This window comes from Hemiscyllium ocellatum, chromosome 30 (assembly GCF_020745735.1).
Source record: "Hemiscyllium ocellatum isolate sHemOce1 chromosome 30, sHemOce1.pat.X.cur, whole genome shotgun sequence".
Taxonomy (NCBI): Eukaryota; Metazoa; Chordata; class Chondrichthyes; order Orectolobiformes; family Hemiscylliidae; genus Hemiscyllium; species Hemiscyllium ocellatum.
In genome coordinates, this window is record NC_083430.1 from 40,002,589 (window position 1) to 40,022,538 (window position 19,950).

At 39.0% G+C, this 19,950-nt stretch overlaps 1 protein-coding gene across 3 annotated transcripts in view; it reads right to left on the bottom strand.

Annotated features, from left to right (window-relative positions):
* Positions 1-14,276: 14,276 nt before the first annotated feature.
* rnf19b (ring finger protein 19B) overlaps positions 14,277-19,950 on the bottom strand; it is a 48,659-nt gene continuing 42,985 nt past the window's right edge. For 2 of the 3 annotated variants that reach the window (XM_060847411.1, XM_060847410.1), the window contains exons 8-10: positions 19,739-19,946; positions 18,455-18,589; positions 14,277-16,598 (exon numbers count right to left, since the gene is read on the bottom strand). In XM_060847411.1, the coding sequence (XP_060703394.1) occupies positions 16,160-16,598; positions 18,455-18,589; positions 19,739-19,946 (782 nt within the window). In that variant the 3' untranslated portion in view covers positions 14,277-16,159. Of the gene's footprint in view, positions 16,599-18,450; positions 18,590-19,738; positions 19,947-19,950 lie in introns of those variants that run through there. The other variant, XM_060847412.1, reaches the window with a different exon arrangement.

Consider the following 19,950-nt stretch of genomic DNA (forward strand, 5'->3'; position numbering starts at 1 on the left):
ATATTTTTAAGGTGAGAGGAGAAAGATTCAAAAGGGACCTGAGGGTCAACTTTTCTACACTGAGGGTGGTTCATATGTGAAATGAACTGCCAGAAGAAGTTGTAGATGCAAGTACAGTTACGTTTCAAAGACATTTGGATAGGTATATGAATAAGAAAGATTTAAGAGGAATATGGGCCAGATGTTGGCAAGTGGGACTATTTAGTTTGGAGAAACTTGGTCGGCATGGACAAGTTGGAACAGAAGGTCTATCTCTGTGCTGTGTGCCTTTATGACTTGATGACTCCATAAAATAAACCATATTTAAACAAAATATCAAATTACAGAACTGGTTATAAAAACTCTATATTTATTCAAATAACTGCACCACTTCCCACTTAAATTGTTCCATATGATCAGCCTCTCAGGACAATCTATTCCCCATATTCGCTACCCTGAATCAGTTCTGGGTGGTTTATTATCCCCTCCATCATGTCTTCTAATAGCATACAGCCAGACCCAGAAAATATTCAGATATGGATTGATAAATCACAAGTGGAAAGTAATGACAATCTCCAACAATAAAATCTAAATATCTTTCTTTGACATTACATTTCAGTACTGTCACTGAATGTCCCACCGTTAATATCATGGAGATTGTAATGACCAGAAAATTAATTGCAATAAACATATAAATATGGTGGCTACAGGAACAGGTGAGAGGTTCTGTGACAAGTAACTCTCCAAAGATTTTCTACAATGCTCAAGTTTAGACTGAGCTGAAATTCTGCATCCAAATTATTAAAAACCACTTAATTTCTACCACATTTACCTCACTCCCTCCAAAGTACAGATTCTATCTACAAGATTCTGTTCCATCTACAAGATACACCACCAATTTGCCAAGTTTCCTTTGACAACACATTATAAATCTACATCCTAGAAGAATAAGAACAGCAGACAGGTAGGGGAAACAACAGCTGTAAGTTCCCCTTTACATCATCTACCATCCTGACTTGGAAATATTGTTGTTCCTTCACTGTCACTGGGTCAAAATCCTGGAACTCCCTCCCTTCTGGTACTATGAGTGCACCTGATCACATGATTGCAATAGTTTTAGAAGGTAGTACTCCATCTCAAATGCAATTAGGGCCAGGGATTAAGTGGCTGGGATTTTAAAAAAATTGAGTGCTTTTGAGAATTTCTGAAGGTCTACAGTTTGTTTTCCAATGACCACCTTTTGGTTTCCAGGGACTCATTTTTAATTCTAATCAGCTCCATCATTTGGTACATTTGCCTAATATCGTTATCATTAGTGGCTCAATTGAATTTTATTTAAGAATTCTTTAAAGTAGCAGAAATAGCAAAATATATGTTTTATATATTATATACAGAAAAATCTTTGAATTAGAAAAGCTGCTGAAAATCTCATTCAAACTTTCATTATCTCTTAGACTATTATTCCAAAGCACTTTAGTATGGCCTCCCACATTCTACTCTTATTAGTCTTGAGATCATCCAAAACTCTACTGCCTGTGCCTTAATTCACAGCATTCCATTGCCCTATCATCCACATACCCATTGACCTGGATTGCTTAAATATCTTCAGATGCAGCCACCAGGGAGATTACCATCCCAGACGATCCTGTTTTTAAGCCATTTGTCCTGAGCTGTCTACATCCAGGGTGTTGTTTGTCCTATGCTCTGAACTACTGGTCTTTGCACTTGCATATGGCATATTCCTCCCCGTTGCCTGCTCCATTACTTTCAGGTTTGCCAGCAACTCCTCCTTCTTGCATAACCAACCCCCCCCCCCCCCCCCCCAGTCTTACAGCTTCACTGGCATCACCTGGATTGCAATGCCACCACAACCATTAATATCACCCTGACAGCCAGACCAAACTAGATAAATTGTTGCTTCTTCATCACGGACAGAAAATTGCTTGTACTAAATTTGCTAGGAGCACCACAGCAGACTATTTAGACAATGTTTTCTGTTTGTGCCCGTAACTCTATTTATACTGCTTCAAGGTGACCTGTGATAAACTCTGCACTTTTCCTTTTGCAATGAATACAAGTATTTCCCAACATATACAATTTAAAATCACAAGGAAAGTATGTGCAATTTATTGTGCATTGAATAGAACTTATTTTTTCAAAATGAATTGCCATCTCTCAAAACAAATTAAGAACATGCCATTCTTTTTTCCATGTCTCTAAATTCACACAAACAGATTCAATGAAGATCCCTGGTCAGCAATGTGAAATATATTGTGATCTGTTGGGTTTGTCAAAAATATCAATTGATTTTGTTGTGGACCAGGCCAGACCCCCTCAAAACATTTCAAGAAAGTAGCCCAGACACTAAGTTTACTAGTTGTTTTAAGCAGGTGTAACGCGGATATTCGAGGAGGGTTGCAGATGATTAAGCCACTTAGTTTTAAACAAAACAGAATTTATTTACAAGATTACTGAATGAAACGCAAACAAAAGAGAACAGAATACAGAATAACTTAACCTATCCAAAAACCCAGCAGATTATATGAGCTTAATGATGCGGTTCCTAATACTTGCAACAATCCCCATAAACACCCCTTGGCATAAAAGTTAAAATCAAACACTGTCTTATAGGAGAGAGAGAGATATGGCAGCATGGAACACCTTCTTCCATGTTTCTTGGATCAAAAATAGTCTAACTGCTTTCAGTGAATAGCCAGACTGCCAAAAAAAATCAAACCAGAGAAAAGCTGAGCTTAGAGAACTGGCCACACACCTTTCATTGCAGAAGTTTTTTTTTAACTTGAAAGCCTTTTGTCTGAGAGAGTATCTGTTAGCTATAATCAAATTGGCACTAAAACCCTTCAAATGCAGACTTTTTGGAACCTATGTTTTTACAAGCTCTTAAAAAAAAGCACAGCATAACCTTGTTCAAGGAACAGCATCATCACCATCTTCTTTTCATGAAGTAGGCAATGCACAAGTTTTAAAAAAAAGACTTTGTTGCACTCACAGTACATTAAGGATAAAGTCCCATTCATAAGTGCACAGAACACCTACAATACCCATATCATTCATGAAATGGAGAAGAAATTAATAAATATACAAAGTTTTATATTTTTCTGTGTACTAGGTTATTGTATGTTCACCAATGTTGTGTCAACTTAATGAAAATTCAAAGCAGAAGTAGGCACTCAACCCCATGAGCCTGCTATGCCATTCAATAGGATCATGGTTAATTTGCTATATTGAAAACAGAAGAAAAAGCTACATTTAAGAATTTGGGACCTACAATATTTTTCTGGTTAGCAGGGTTAGATCTCATGAAATACAAGGAGAACTAGCCATTTGGATACAGAACTGCTCAAAGGTAGAAGACAGAACGTGATGGTGGAGGGTTGTTTTTGAGTCTGGGGGCCTGTGACCAGTGGAGTGCCACAAGATCGGTGCTGGGTCTTCTACTTTTTGTCATTTACATAAATGATTTGGATGCAAGCATAAGAGGTACAGTTAGTAAGTTTGCAAATGACACCAATATTGGAGGTGTAGTGGACAGTGAAGAAGATTACCTCAGATTACAACAGGATCTTGACCAGATTGGTTAATGGGCTGAGAAGTGGTACATGGAGTTCAATTCAGATAAATGCGAGGTGGTGCATTTTGGGAAAGCAAATCTTAGCAGGACTTATATACTTAATGGTAAGGTCCTAGGGAGTGTTGCTGAACAAAGAAACTTTGGAGTGCACGTTCATAGCTCTTTGAAAATGGAGTAGCAGGTAGATAGGATAGTGAAGAAGGCATTTGGTATGCTTTCCTTTATTGGTCAGAGTATTGAGTACAGGAGTTGGGAGATCATATTGCGGCTGTACAGGATATTGGTTAGGCCACTGTTGGAATATTGAATGCAATTCTGGTCTCCTTCCTATCGGAAAGATGTCGTGAAACTTGAAAGGGTTCAGAAAAGATTCACAAGGATGTTGCCAGGGTTGGAGGATTTGAGATTTAGGGAGAGGCTGAACAGGTTGGGGCTATTTTCCCTGGAGCATTGGAGGCTGAGAGGTGACCTTGTAGAGGTTTACAAAATTATATAGGGCATGGATAGGATGAATAGACAAAGTCTTTTCCCTGAGGTAGGGGAGTCCAGAACTTGAAGACACAGGTTTAGGGTGAGAGTGGAGAGATATAAAAGAGACCTAAGGGACAACTTTTTCACACAGAGGGTGGTACGTGTATGGAATGAGCTGCCAAAGGAAATGGTGGAGGCTGGTAAATTGCAACATTTAAAAGGCATTTGGTGGGTACATGAATAGGAAAGGTTTGGAGGGATATGGGCCGGGTGCTGGCAGGTGGGACTAGATTGGGTTGAGATATCTGTCGGCATGGACGGGTTGGACTGAAGGGTCTGTTTCCATGCTGTACATCTCATGACTCTAAATCCCCAAGGTTCGGCTATTTTCCCATTCATTGGACATTCCTAGCTCATGAAGCCTCATACCAGGAGTGTGCATTTATAAAATACAATGCCTTTTTTGAACCACCAGAACCTTCATTCACTGCCTCACTAAACAAGGTGTATCAATTGGACTGCACAAATTTCTCCTTGATAATGGTATGCTGCTTATTGACAAATTGACTTCGCTTGAGGAACTACATTTACTGGTGAGCTGTAAGTACAGAGATTGATGAAAAAGAACAGCATTAAATAGTAAAGTCAACGTTGGTCTGTGTGCCCAAGTCACATTTTTTTCACAAATGTTTGCTGAGCAAAGAATTTACTTGATCTCTTACTGCTCCTCCAATCGCAGATTCTGTTCCTGGAGAAACAGAATCAAGCCCAAGAGAGACAGATTCTGTGACCAGAGGAAAAATGCATCACAGATTCTGATTCTGCCAAGTGTAGGAGTGACATTATTCTCCTTTGTCATCCTGTGACTGAATTTTCCAAGACTTTTGTGGTTTTCAAAAATGAATTCTCCCTTTAGTTCCATGTATTTGAACTCTGTACTTTTCGTCTGTGAAAACAAATGTAAAGGCCTAAATGTTTATGTCCATCATGGCAAAAGTTCCAGAAGAAATCAGGAATTACAGATCTTGCCCCCAAACCTCTCTTATTTTTATGGAGGCAGTCCGTAATTCATACATATGTGATGATATTGTTTCTTGGGTCAAACACCACTGCCAGTAAAATATGGTCTGAATCCTGCCCTTTGTTAGCTCAGCAACATATACCTCAGCAACACTCAACAATGACTGAGTTCTTGTTGAGACAAAGTTAAAAATCACAAAACACCAGGTTATAGTCCAACAAGTTTAATTGGAAGCACTAGCTTTCAGAGCGGTGCTCCTTCATCCGGTGATAGTGGAGGACACAATTCTCAGGCACAGAATTTATAACAAAAATTTACAGTGTGATGTAACAGAAATTATACATTGAAAAATACCTTGATTGTTGAGTCTTTCATCTGTTCGAATACCATGATAGTTTCACTTATTTCATGTGTAAATCACAAAACCTTTTTTTAAAAGTTGCATTCTCAATTTAGCTGTAACAATGGGCGTTAGCTAGACAATATGTTGAAGGTGTTAGCCCCCTGTGTTCTCTGTCTATGCCATGATGTTTAGATTGATTCTAATCTAAAAAGTGAGAAAACAGAGTTTTACATGAATTCATGCAGTTTTTGAGCTCAGTGTTACATGAATTCATGCAGTTTTTGAGCAAAGTACAACGTAACTCTGCAAGTACAAATTCACCCCATAAAATATATGTGTGCATGCAGGTCTGTGTCTGTCTGTGTGTGCATGTCTGGGGTGGGGGATTGTGAGTGTCTGCGAGAGAGAGTGTATATGTGTGTGCATGAGTGTAGAGTGGTCTAAGTCTCTGAGAGGATGCCTGTGTGGGTGTGGGAGTGTGTGTGTCTGTAAGGGTGTGTGTGCGTGTCTGTGTATATGTGTGTCCCTGTGTGTGTCCGTGTATGAGTGACTGTGTGTGTATAGTGCAATGGTGGTCACCTGTAATGTGACATGACCCCAAGGTCCCGGTTAAGGCCCTCCATATGGGTACCGAACTTAGGTATCAGCCTCTGCTCGGCCACTTTTCGCTGCTGCCTGTCTGGATGTCCACCTTGGAGGATGGTCCCCGAAGGTCCGAGATCAAATGTCCTGGACCACTGAAGTGTTCCCCAACTGCGAGGGAATACTCCTGTTTGCTGATTGTTGTGCGGTGCCCATTCATCTGTTGTCGTTGCCTTTGCTTGGTTTACCCAATGTACATGCGTCGGGGCATCCTTGCCTGCAATGTATAAGATAGACAACGTTGGCTGAGTCACATGAGTACCTGCCACAGACAAAGTGGGAGGTGTCCCCACGTGTAATGGTGGTATCTATTCTGTGCCTTAGAATTGTGTCCTCCACCATTACCTGATAAAGGAGCGGTGTTCTGAAAGTTAGTGTGCTTCCAATTAAACCTGTTGGACTATAACCTGGTGTTGTGTGATTTTTAACTTTGTACTACCCAGGCCAACACCAGCATCTCCAAATCAATTGTTGAGACAGGTGTCTTGAAGTTTATTTTCAATACTAATTAATTACACTTCTTATATCCCAGACTTTCATTATCAGAACTGACTGTGGTAATGCACTAGAAATCAAACCCTATCTAAAGTCTCTTAATTTACCTGACTGACAAACTTAGGTTAAAAGAAGATGCTCACCAAGTTTCTGTACTTTAGCAGAAGTTAACTGTTTGCTACAAATAAATTGTTTTTAAACCAGTGGCAATCAGGAAATACAAATTGCTAACTTAAAACTCTTCCATGACTTAATCCTATCCCTTTGTAAATCTCCCCTTGGTCTCCTTCACAAACAAACAGACAAAGACAGAAAAGAAGTGTGAAAAAGAAAATAAAACCAGGAAGACAGTTCAATCGCATCAAACTGGGCCACAGGGCTTGATAAGTTTTCTTCCTTTTCCTTTCACTCCTTTTACTTATGTTTCAATGAGATGAGGTTGTTGCACACCAATGCTGTAGAACATAGAACATAGCGCAGTACAAGCCCTTTGGCCCTCGATGTTGCGCCGATCCAAGCCCACCTAACCTACACTAGCCCACTTTCCTCCATATGCCTATCCAATGCCCGTTTAAATGCCCATAAAGAGGGAGAGTCCACCATTGTTACAGGCAGGGCATTCCATGAACTCACGACTCGCTGAGTAAAGAATCTACCCCTAACATCAGTCCTATACCTACCACCCCTTAATTTAAAGCTATGCCCCCTCGTAATATCTGACTCCATACGTGGAAAAAGGTTCTCATGGTCAACCCTATCTAAACCCCTAAGCATCTTGTACACCTATATCAAGTCAACCCTAAACCTTCTTTTCTCCAATGAAAACAGCCCGAAGTGCCTTAGCCTTTCCTTATACGATCTTCCTACCATACCAGGCAACATCCTGGTAAACCTCCTTTGCACCCGTTCCAGTGCCTCCACATCCTTCCTATAGTATGGCAACCAAAACTGCACACAATACTCCAGATGCAGCCACACCAGAGTCTTATACAACTGCAACATGACCTCAGGACTCCGGAACTCAATTCCTCTACCAATTAAAGCCAGTAAGCCATATGCCTTCTTCACAGCACTATTTACCTATGTGGCAACTTTCAGAGATCTGTGTACATGGACACCAAGATCCCTTTGCTCATCCACACTTCATTTACTGATTGAAGATTTGCCCTTTCAAGTTCTTTAAAGATCATTTTCAAATTTTTTAGCATGGGATTTGCATACAGAAGTGATTTAAAGAAAGCTCGCTGTTACTGGACATTTTCTGGTACCTCCCATAGGAGAGAGAAAGAAACTTTATGATGCTTTCTATTTGCAGTCTAGGTGCATCTCTGCTGCGCTGGGCCCAAGCAAGTTATGATCATTTGGTCAGGAACTAATCAAAGACTTGTTGTCAAGCTGTTATCCCTTAGTTCAGAATCCTGTGGTGCTTATTTTCTGCCTGTCACTGTCCCAGGAAAATACAACATTGTATACAACTCGCAATGTGCTCCAGTACACACAATGTTTAAAACAATAGTTATTTCTTTGCACAGTCACCTTGGTTTAAAGCAATAGTTTCCTTTTTTAGTCCACAGTCCAAAATTAAAGGAAATAAAAAGATGTGGACTTTACAAGGTGTAGCCTGAGTTCTGTATTTACTGACTATTATTACCACATTACATATGCATTACTGACAGATTGAACATCCACAGGCTCCATTGCACCAAAAACCTGACTGGAAGGAGAGATAGGCACTGAAAACATTATTACTTGCCTGGTCTGGAACCTACAGTCAGTTCTGCTATAACACGGTAGTTCCGTTCTCGAGCAATCCCATGTCATAAGAAAATCACATAATAGCAGCACCATTTATACTAATAGGGCTGGAATCGCATTATAACCAATATGTGCTTTAAAATTTTGTGCTTGAGAAACAGTTTCCCCAATCATCAATCAAATTTTCGTACATTCATGTTAACAAAATGCACGCTATGGCAGAATGACCTGTATATCATGATACAATAACTCTCTTTCCTTTTAAAGGATGGAAACACTTCTCTGATCATTTGCTATAATGTGTAGAGATAATTTGTTTGTATACATTTAGGCAAAACTTTGGTGGGCAACTGTGCCACAAAAGCCCTAACCCCTCTTTTCCATATTGGGTAAGGGTCTGTTTGGTTAACTCTGGTAGAGTATGAAACATAAATGAGCCTTACCGAAAAGAGACACTTGTCTGAACAAGAAAGTGTAGCTTATTTCAATAACAGCTACAGATAAAAATAAAAACTGAAAGAACTCTGGATGCTGGAAACAAAAACAGATATTGCTGGAAATATTTGGCAGGTCAGGCAGCATCTGTGGAGAAAAATCAGAGTTAATGTTTCAGGTGCAGCGACCTTTCCTCAGAACACAGGTAAAAATACATAATTTTAATTAGAACAAAGAACAATACTAAGGAACAGGCCCTTCAGCCCTCCAAGCCTGCACCAACATATTTTGCCCTTCCATACTAGAACTATTTTCATTTACAGGATCTGTAACCCTCTGTTGCCATCCTACTTGTGTTCATCCAGGCGCTTCATGAATGCTGCTGTTGTGTTTGCTTCCACCACCTTCTTTGGCAGCTGATTCCAGGCACTCTCTGCCCTTTGTGTGAAAAACTTGCCTTGCACATCTCATTGCCCCCACCACACCGTTGCTTCCTTTTTCTTTCTAACCAAGACTTTGCAACGAGACTTCGGTATCACGGTCATCTTTTAGGTATTTCTCCTGGTATCAGTTGTCACATGTAGATATTTGTACATTTCAGCGAGTGTGGTGAATTTTCTGGGTTACAGCTATTCTCCTCTCAATTGTTTGCCCCATTTCAGGATTGTGTTAATATGTTTTCAATTTATTTTCATGTTATCTTCTAGGTTGCTTTTGTTGACTTTATGCAAATGGTAATAGTCAATGGGTGCTTTGTGACAGGAATTCTGCTGCCAGTGAGATTCTATAGGTATCAGTATTAGGATTCCTTGCTATTTGTGGTAGAAATCAATAATGTAGAGTAAATGTAGAACACATGATTAAGTTATTTTCTGATGATACAAAAATTAATTATTTGGTTAATAGTAAGGAAAAATGCTGAAAAATCAATGAAACATGTTATTCGTAGGCTGCTTGGGTGTCCAGAAAAATGGCAAATGGAATTCGAGGAAAGGAACAAAACAAGGGAATACATAACAAATGGGAGGGTACAGAGACATGCAGACAAATAGATGGACATGGTGTGCATGTCTACTGGATCCCTGAGTGTAGCAGGACAGTAGATAAGGTAGTTAAGAAGACATACAGGATACTTTGCTTTAATAGCAAAAGCCTAGATAGAAATGTAAGAATGTATTTTTTTCCCCCCCCCGAGTCATATGCTTATTGAAGGTGAAAATGGTAAGTAACTGAAGGGGAATGTCAAAGACTAGAAGGCTTGAAGACATAATAAAAGGACATGTTCTTAGTTGATCATTATATTAAAAGCATTGAGGTAACACTAGAACTATACAAAACACTATTCTGGATTAGAGGTGCTGGAAAAGCACAGCAGTTCAGGCAGCATCCGAGGAGCAGTAAAATCGATGTTTTGGACAAAAGCCCTTCATCAGGAATACAGGTTCCTGATGAAGGGCTTTTGCCCGAAACGTTGATAGGCAACCAATACATTGTTCGAACTGGAGAATTTTTGCATGAACTAAGATTGGATAGGCTGGTGGTGTTTTCTGTGGTACAGAGGAGACACTTAATTGAGATATATTACTTACAATCATCTGATGAAGGAGCAGCACTCCAAAAGCTAGTGCTTCCAAATAAACCTGTTGGGACTATAACCTGGTGTTGTGTGATTTTTAACATTAAATTATATGTGGTATAGATAGAATGGATAGGAAGGACCTATTTCATGTAGTAGAGGTAAATAACTGCTATAAAAATTAAGAAGTGAGGAAGAATGTTCTTTACCCAGGAGGTGATGGAACTCCCTGCCCTAAAGGATGGTAAAGATTCAAGCCCTCATTGTATTTAGAAAGCACTGAGGGATGAAGTGCTAGGGCTAAAATTTGATTGTAACATTAGACTGGATAGCTGTCCTGTGGTTAGCACAGACATAATGAGCAAAATGGCCTTACTCAGTGCTGTAACTTTCTATAATTTTGTCCCCTCCCCTCACCAAAACAGATTTGAATCAGGGGTCATTAAAGGGTTTATTTTATGTTTTAGAACACAGCACTTTTTTTGTAATTGCTACAGCACACTCTACTGGTGCAGCCAGGTTTTCACGGGTTTGTTTGGAATGGTCTTCCCAGTCTACAGCTCAGGAAGGGAGTAGGGCTTGGATATCAATTACAGAACTGCCTATCAGTATGCTGAAATTTTTAGTATAAAGTTTCACGTTAATTTTACTGGGAATTTCATGGGAGCCGTGTTAAAGAACTCATGCGTAACTGTTTCTTACAAGAGTTAACACAGACAATGATGGGCCAATTGGCACCTCTCTATGATTCATGTCATTCTCAAAGATTAGTTTCCGCAGGTAGCAGAGTAATTATTTCATGTTTGTACAAAAAACCTTTTATTAACCGGCACCTCAGAGACAATGATGTGCCAGTTAATCAAATATTCCGATTGATCAAGAAGTTAACATAATCAATGTGAAAATACATTTCAGTAATACTGGGGGCGTGTTATACTTTACTTACAGCATAACTCACTTAAATCATATTGCAGCCTTGTCTTAAATAAACCTTTGCAGCAGAGAATCTTCCTACTCTCTACCATTAACTAACTGTGGTAGATGGACATGGTAGAGATCGTGATAATAGTCCATTTCTGGTATTTCAAGCGTATTTTTTTTGTTGCCGGTTTATCGAGAGACCCTTTTTTATATTTAAAATGCTGGTTAAGACAAAGTTTTTTTTGTATTTTCGTTTTTCTCATTTTCAGATATAGTGTTCGCCGCATTAGTTTAGCTCATGCTTTTTATTGGTTTTAGTTCATTTTTACTTGCCATTCTCTCCGCTTATCTGGGATTCATTTTAAACTGTGACCAATTTAGGATTCTTTGTTCTGTGTGTGAAGTTTATTTAGGGTTCGTGTATGGTTGTAGTGAGACTTGTGGTTCGAGACAAATGTTGGTACTGTGAGGATTTATTTAAGATCATGATAGGAATCATATTTCAGTAGAAATTCAGGTTGAGGATTTTAGGTTAATTCTGGGTTTAGGTCAGAGTTTGGGTGGTCTGAATTGGAAAAGGATCTAAGACAGTAGCTAAGATTAGGGGTGGCATTTTAAAAACTTACTTACATGATATGGGCATCTCTAGCTGGGCCAGCATTCACTGCCCATTTCTTGTTGCATTTGAGAAGAGGTGGTGAGTTGTCTCCTTAAACCACTGCAGACTGTGTTGTAGTTAGACCATCAATGCTGTTGGTGGGGGGACGTTTCTGGATTTTGATCCAGCAACTCTGAAGGAACAGCCATATTTTTCCAAGTCTGGTTGAATGATTGCCAGTGTATACTGGAGCAGCTCTGGATACAATAAGCTCTGGAGCATGTCTTCAGGATTCATCACCTTTGCAATATCCAGTGCCTACAACCATTATGTGGTCTGGCTTAATATTACAAGCCCAGGCTGATCAAGATTAGGAACATGGGTAGGCGATTTTAGTTCAGTTTAGGGACAGTATAGATGTTAGAGTCCAGATTAGTTGGACTCTGGTCAGTATTAAACATAGTTGTAAAACCTGGTGTTAACTCTATCAATGAAATATTAGGCTAAAGGATAACAGATGTGAATTACTGGAAGGAGGATAACCTATTTATGATGACAAACAAGAAATGGGTATATAAATTCAGTTGACATATGATGTGTTAGTGGAATAGTTAACCCTAAGGGAGTTGATACTCCAGTCTTTTTAGAAATAAATGCAGGGAAATAAAACAAACAGACTGTAGAAATTTGATTATTGGGAGTGGTGTTGATGTTATTTCAGTAGTGTACAAGAGCAAATGGGTTAAGAAAAATTTGTACGTAAAAGTAGTTATTGAGCTGTTTCATCTTCTTCCCCCTTCAACATACTGATGGTGAATTTCCTACTTCAAATCCACAATCTGGGAGTTGTTACTTCAGAGTACAATGGGCTAAGGGGTGGCAGATGGAGTTTAATTTAGATAAATGTGAGGTGCTGCATTTTGGAAAAGCAAATCAGGGCAGGACTTATACACTTAATGGTGAGGTCCTGGGGAGTGTTGTTGAACCAGAGACCTTGGAGTGCAAGTTCATAACTCCTTGAAAGTGGAGTTGCAAGTAGATAGGATAGTGAAGGCGGCATGTGGTATGTGCTCCTGTGTTGGTCAATGCATAGAGTATAGGAGTTGGGAGGTTATGTTCCACCTGTACAGGAGATTGGTTAGGCCACTTTTGGAATACTGTGTGCAAATCTTGTCTCCCTGTTAAAGAAAGGATATTGTGAAACTTGAAAGGGTTCAGGAAAGATTTATAAAGATGTTGCCAGGATTTGACCTATAGGGTTTATAAAATTTTGAGGGGCCTGTATATAGTGAATAAACAAGGTCTTTTCCTGTGGTTGGAGGAGTTCAAAACTAAAGGGCATTGGTTTAAAGTGAAGGAGAAAGATTTAAAAGGGTCCTAAGGGGCAATGTTTTCACACAGAGGGCAGTGCATATATGAGGGAGGGTTCTGCCCAAAAAATCAACTCCCTTGCTCCTTTGATGCTGTCTGACCTGCTGTACTTTTCCAGCTCCACATTTTATCAACTCTGACTCTCCAGCTGCTGTGGTCCTCACTTTCTCCTATGGAATGAGCTGCCAGAGGAAGTGGTGGAGTTTGATATAATTACAACATTTAAAAGGCATCTGGATGGGTGTATGAATAGGAAGGGCTTTGAGGGATATGGGCCAAATGCTGGCAAATGGGACTAAATTAATTTAGGATATCTGGTCAACATGCATAAGTTGGACTAAAGGGTCTGTTTCCAGGCTGTATAGCTCTATGACTCTATATTCCTAAATGAAATGTTTGCCATTGATGTGATGTGGCAGAGATCATTATTATTCCCCTCTGAGATCAAAGATTTAAACTGGAGAGCAATACAGGGGTAATGTGACAACCATGGTAGTGAGATTTGTTTCACATTGTTGCAGTAGTTGCTGACACATACAGTGGCCTCCTTTGGTGTTCAATCCTAAGCAATTCTATAATACAATTGATTATTTTATGGACTCCAAACACTGACCACAGAGAAAAGCAACATTCTCCCTGTTTGATTTAGAACAGACCACAAAATGAAGATTCCACATATCTTCTCCACCAATGGGTCTTGGTCAATGATCAGCAGTACATTACCAGTATTTACTTACTTCCCCTCACTATCAAAAACATTCAGATCAATCCTTGTTTTAAAAGATCGAATTTAACTGGAGCACAACACGTTCAGACTCAGTGATGTCTACAGCTTGTTTATGAATCTGCATTTGCTATCTGAAACAGTGGGATCTTGCTGCACTTTTCATTAAATGACATGAATGTATTCATTTAGATATAGGATGGTGATGTGAGAATCTACCACACTGCACCTGCAGCAATTTAACAACAGCGAAGATTAACTCCAAACAGTTAACACAATCCTTCAGTCCCTTTCATAACAGCCAGAGCAATGATGCACAAGGTGAATAAAAACGAGTCAATGAGGTGTAAGAATTAAAGTCAGACAATTTGCTTTATTTTTTTTCATATTTACATTAAGCAATAACAAAGTGGTAGTTTTAAAATAACAAAAAACTGCTCTGATCACAGATTCTTGCTTGCACTGTTATTATGTGCTTGTGGCACTGTGGTAGGATCAGGGAGTTGAAGAACCTGTAGCTGTGCATGTTTTGCAAGGAGTGACAGTTCATGAATAATTAAATAAAACTCCACTAAAAAGGTATTTTGCAATGTTATTCCCCACTACCTTGGAGACACTGACTTGCTAGAGTGTGGCTCCACAAGACACCAGACCTAGTCAAGTTGCTCCTGGTGTGAACCTACATACTCAGATGTCAGCACTCAGTAAGCTGTCCCACCCTGAACTCATTTGAGAACGACACATGTAAACTTTCTAGAAAGAGTCAATTAACAACATTCAGAAGAGAGAATTCTGCCTGATTTGAGATAGTTTGGGGTGCTAAGAGCAATTCCAGTATTACTATTGCTTCCCAAGTGAAATTAACCCAGAGGAAACAAAAAGCTGGACTAGTTAAACACTCCAGCAAGCACTGCTGCTGTCTACTCCATTAGAACAGAGTTCTCTCTTGGTTTTAAAGGAGACCGTATTTAAAGCAATGTAATATCCACTGTAGCATTTAATAAATCAGAAAAATACAATTACAATTTAGTTTGGTTCAAAACATTATAAATTAAAGATTTGATAGGTTTTGTCCATTTCATCTTTTAACCTTATGACATTCACCATGAAATATATGCAAACAGAAATCATATTTAAAATAGAAGAGGCTGATTTGAGACAGTAAGGTGCCCTGATCAGTGTCAAGTTATTATTGTAGTGTGACAATCAATGCCCAGATAGCTAAATTGGAATATTCTGAATTGTGATAGCCACTAAAGTATGTACATTAGGCTCTTACACTCTCTCACTAGCAGTAGAGTGGTCCTTGGAAAACTATAGTGCAAAAAAAGTCACAAGTACATTCCAGGTTGTTAAAAGGCATTTCAGGCATTGAGACATTTTTCGGACTGTCAAACGCGTTCAGTCGAAACAGGGTTTCTTGCTCTAATCACCCAAACAGAATGAAGAATTTTAATGGGTGGAGTTTGGAAATCCATGCTAACTGGGAGGTACTATTAAACCATCCTAAAATACAAAGTGACATGGATCAAAACAAGTCGCAATGAGACTTCCATTTGTTCCAGTTTCTCTGAGACAGGTATTCCTGTTTTGTTCCCCTCAAAAAAAGCTAAAATCTACAGCTGCCTGGATGTTTGCAGTTGAGACCAGTTTATACCAGTACAACTGACTTTGTACTGACAACACTATCTTTTTAGATGTACGTACAAAGCTTGAAGTAAGAGTTGAAAATCCAAATTAAAAGACTAGTTTCATTGTACTCATTTGGTATGCAACCACATTGAGACATGGCATCCTGCATGTCAGAACCCACACAGATCCTAAATGTGGTGACTGGTATATTCTTGTAAAATTATTTGTTTGGAATGCATGTTTTACAACTCAGAAAGGGCAGGGCTCCACATCAACCAGCATCTAGCAAAACTTCACATTTGGGATGATCAAGAACAATTTGGAAATGTCCATCATCCCTGTAGGACTGAGACTTCTTTTGCTGGAGAAGAATTCTGAGAAAGAAACAGTTCTGCTTAAATTCATGCAAAAGTAACAGTGGAAGTGCTAACAGGTTTCACAAAAAATAATTAAAATCTTTATTTACTACATCAAAAATGTGATTGTGCAATGAAATTGTGTACATTTAAGCACATTATATTGAGACATCAAATACAATATAATTCCATAGGCTGAAAAGTAAGGTGCATGTTGTGTGTTGATGAATTATGTGAGGGTTGTAAGTTTAAACGTAGTATACAGTCACTGTTGGCTGCCCATCTTTGTCAAACACGTATTCCTTTTGTTCATCAACATCACCATCCACACTCTCATCATTTAAGAGCTTGACATCTGAAGCAGCGATCTCCAACTGGCTGCTATTCACTGGACTGGGTGAATCACATTCATCGTAACTAATGTCAGGCACATCATCTGACTGAGTGTCTGTGCTATCTTCATCACTTCTTATGCTTTCTGGTTGGGCAAGAGTTACATCGCAGGGTTTACTTGTGATGCAGTCTCTGTGGTCACTATTGGAAGAGTTGGCCTTCTCGTCACAGCACAGTCCCTCCACTGACTGAGTGTGGATATGAAGTGATTCATCAATGCTGCTACCACTGGTTAAACAAAGGTGGCTGGGTTTGGTTTCAATGTCAACTTGCACTTCTAGATTATTGCACTCCCTGTATTGAAAACAGAAATGAATTAGCTTAGCATGAAGCCCTCAATTACATATTTAGATTTTGCCATAGTTACCATCTCATTTATAGGCAGTCCTACAGCTGTGTTCAGAATGCTGAATAGAAGACGAGATGAATTATTAGCTGTTTTTTAATCCAAAACTGAAGTTTTGTTCAATCTGCATAATCATGCAAACTAATGAAAATGATGCATTCCCTCATCACAAGTGGCCATTCTGCTTTGATTTGAATAAGTTAATTCCTAATTATTTTCTGTGACCTTTTTCAGACCCTGATATAACCCTACTCTTGCAGCTCAGTTTTAAAATTGGACCAAACTAACCAACTGTGCTTCTACTTTTATCATGGTTCATCACCAGAAGTGAAGACCAACCAGACAAGTCTTGGTGAATGGGTGAAACAGAGACTTCTCCACCACAGTGAAAAATGTTTCGCCAAAAGACTGGGAGAAATTAGGCTCATCTTTTGCAGCCTTTAAAAGGAAAAGTCCATGTTGCCTCTAACATTTAATAGTTTTGTTCTAAAGATGATACAATATGTTTGAAAAGACATTGTTAAAATAGAGTTTTTCCAATTTATTCTTTAAACAGTTCCTAAACATGTAAGTCAGAGTCAAATTTAGGCACAGCACTTTGACTTTCCTGGAGACTGCTGAATTATTGCAGATTTAACTTCCTAACGTAACTGCTCCCCAAATAGTGAAGAATTTCAATATTAAATGGAATTATGCATCCAGTGGATTTTTGGCAGAAGATGATCATGTTAGATGATGATTCTAGTTCTTTCAGCCTGGTACACGGTATTCATTGATAACGAGCAGGCTTTTCTATATTAGGGACAGATTGCATGATTTCTTTGTACAGCACCTTCATTCAGTCCACAATCATGATCCCAAGCTTCAAAGTGCTTGTTCTTTTAATTCTCCCCCATTTGACTTTGCCTCCTGTAGTGTTCTAATTAAGTTGAACAGAACCCAGAGAGAACAGTGCCCAATTTCTTGTTTAGATACTTTGCAGCCTTCTGAAATTGATGATGAGTTCAAAAATTTCCACTCATAACCACAATTCCCACTTCTTTGGCCAACAGCTGACAATAATAATACTGTCAATGTCATTTACAGTTCCACAAAACCATCTTTTGTTTCTCTCATCCCATTGCCATGCTCTTTTGCCTTGCACCATCTATTTTGATATTTAATCATTCTTACCTTCTACTAGGTCTTAGATATTTCTGGTTTGTTCTTTCCTGCTCCTGTTCTTGCTCAAAACCTGTTCCAAGTCTAACTTTTTCCAGTTCTAACAAGACCTGTTTCACTTTCCCCATGGGCTGCCTGACCTGCTGGGTATCCCTGGCACTTGTTGCTTGATGTTGCTATTTTCTGAATGAAATGATTAATCAATAAGGTAGTATTAAATATAAAGCTTTACAAAAATGGAAGAGTAAGATCTTCCAAGACAAGAGGGTGAAAAAATGCAAATGTAAGAACTGTGCATAAAGGATTTTCTTTTGGCATAAACTCCCTTTTTATTTTCAATCATTCTTGAGCCTCAACTAGCTCAGACCAGCTATGACTGGAAAGATTAGAAAACAACATGCTCCCAGGCTCTGACAATCCTCGTGACAAGCTGAAGTTAAAGAAATGAACTGTATTGCCTTCATGAAATTAAAATTAGATTTAGAATATGACCTACTTTGGGAATATGTGGATCAATCTAATCAAATCTAAAGAATGAAGCAATTTCCAAACTTTAATAGTTACTGGCTGGAGGTTTCCTCAGTAAAAGTTGCAGTTTACTGGTTATCCATTCTGTAACAGCCTGGCATGTTTCTTATCTCACCTGTCATGTGGATTGTACGAGCTGATGATTGAACCTGCCATAGCCCTAGTGCTGGCATTATCACTGGTTGCTCCAAGGCTGATGGAATCTTTATTCAAACTGTAGCCTTTTTTAATATCGGTCTGAATCTCCAACCTGTGAAACATATTGAAAAACATCATACTTGGGTTTGTTATCAAAATCAAGTTCTCACTTCAATATGGCACTCCAAACCTGAAACAGTTCCCCTCACATTTCTTCATCGTATTCAGCAAAGGATACCCAGTTTTACAGGGGAATGTATTACTGTATCATGAGCGATAGCAGCCACTCCCCCACATTCTTCACTGTCCCAAGTTTCCTAGTCTATTCAATCCAGATCTTCAATTTGATACTGCAATCTCTTCCTCAAAATAATTAGGTCCGGTCTATCCTATGTTCTGTAAATCTTACTACGTATTGTAGAAAGATAGGTCTACTGAAAACATCTCTTTAGTTGAATTAATGCACAACCTTACCAAATGATAGATAAGTAGCACATGAAATTTCATAATGGCAGAATAAGATTTATACTTCAGCTTTGTCACTAACTAATTGTAACTAATTCCAGATTGAAAGAACTGATATAAAGTTTCCTCCCCTCCTTATTGCAAGCTCTGCACTTTAATCAAGAGTAGAAGCCAGGTTTGTATTTTGTACTTTTAATCAATGAGATTGATAAGTTCATCCGAAGTTTGCTGTAGACTTATCATCCTTTGGATGTGATTATTGCTATTGTAGCACAAATGAAAATATTGATGCAATTTGACATGGGTCTTTTATCTTATACAACATGCACATGATGGCATAGGTGTTAAAGTATGCAATTGTTTTGTCATTGTCACACGGTATCTTCAAAACAATACAAGAGAGAAAGGAGATCATCTTTTCCAGAGTGAATTTCAACAATGTCAGAACCAAGCTCTGTTCCACTCTTAATTGGATGTTTTTATTCTTTAATGAGATGTAGGCATTTCTGGCAAGGATGGCATTTGTCATCGTCCCTAACTGTCCTCATATGGAGTGGCACGCCTTTCTAATTTAGATGCAGTCAGGAGTCAACTGCATTGCTGTGGATCTGGAGTCACATACAGACCAGACCGGGTAGGGATGGCAGATTTCCTTCCCTAAAGCACATTGGTGAACCAGGTGTCTTTTTTACCCCCTTTTACAGCAAGCAACAATAGTTATATTCCAGAATTTAAATTCCACCTGTCCCCTATTTCTTTAACACCTTTACAGAAAAAAAATGGAGTTAATATTTACCTGCCGTTCTGTCCATTGCTCCCTGACAGTGCCCCTCCAGTCAGCGTGCCCCCTGATAAAGCTGCAAAGCTGGCAGTCTCACTGTAGTTGCTCTGCATTACACTCACACCATCTAAGGGGCTGCCACTGGAACTCAGAACACTGGTCAATCCCTCGACACTACTCTCTCCAATGCTGGGGTTCTTCAGAGCATGCCAAGCATCAGCAACTGA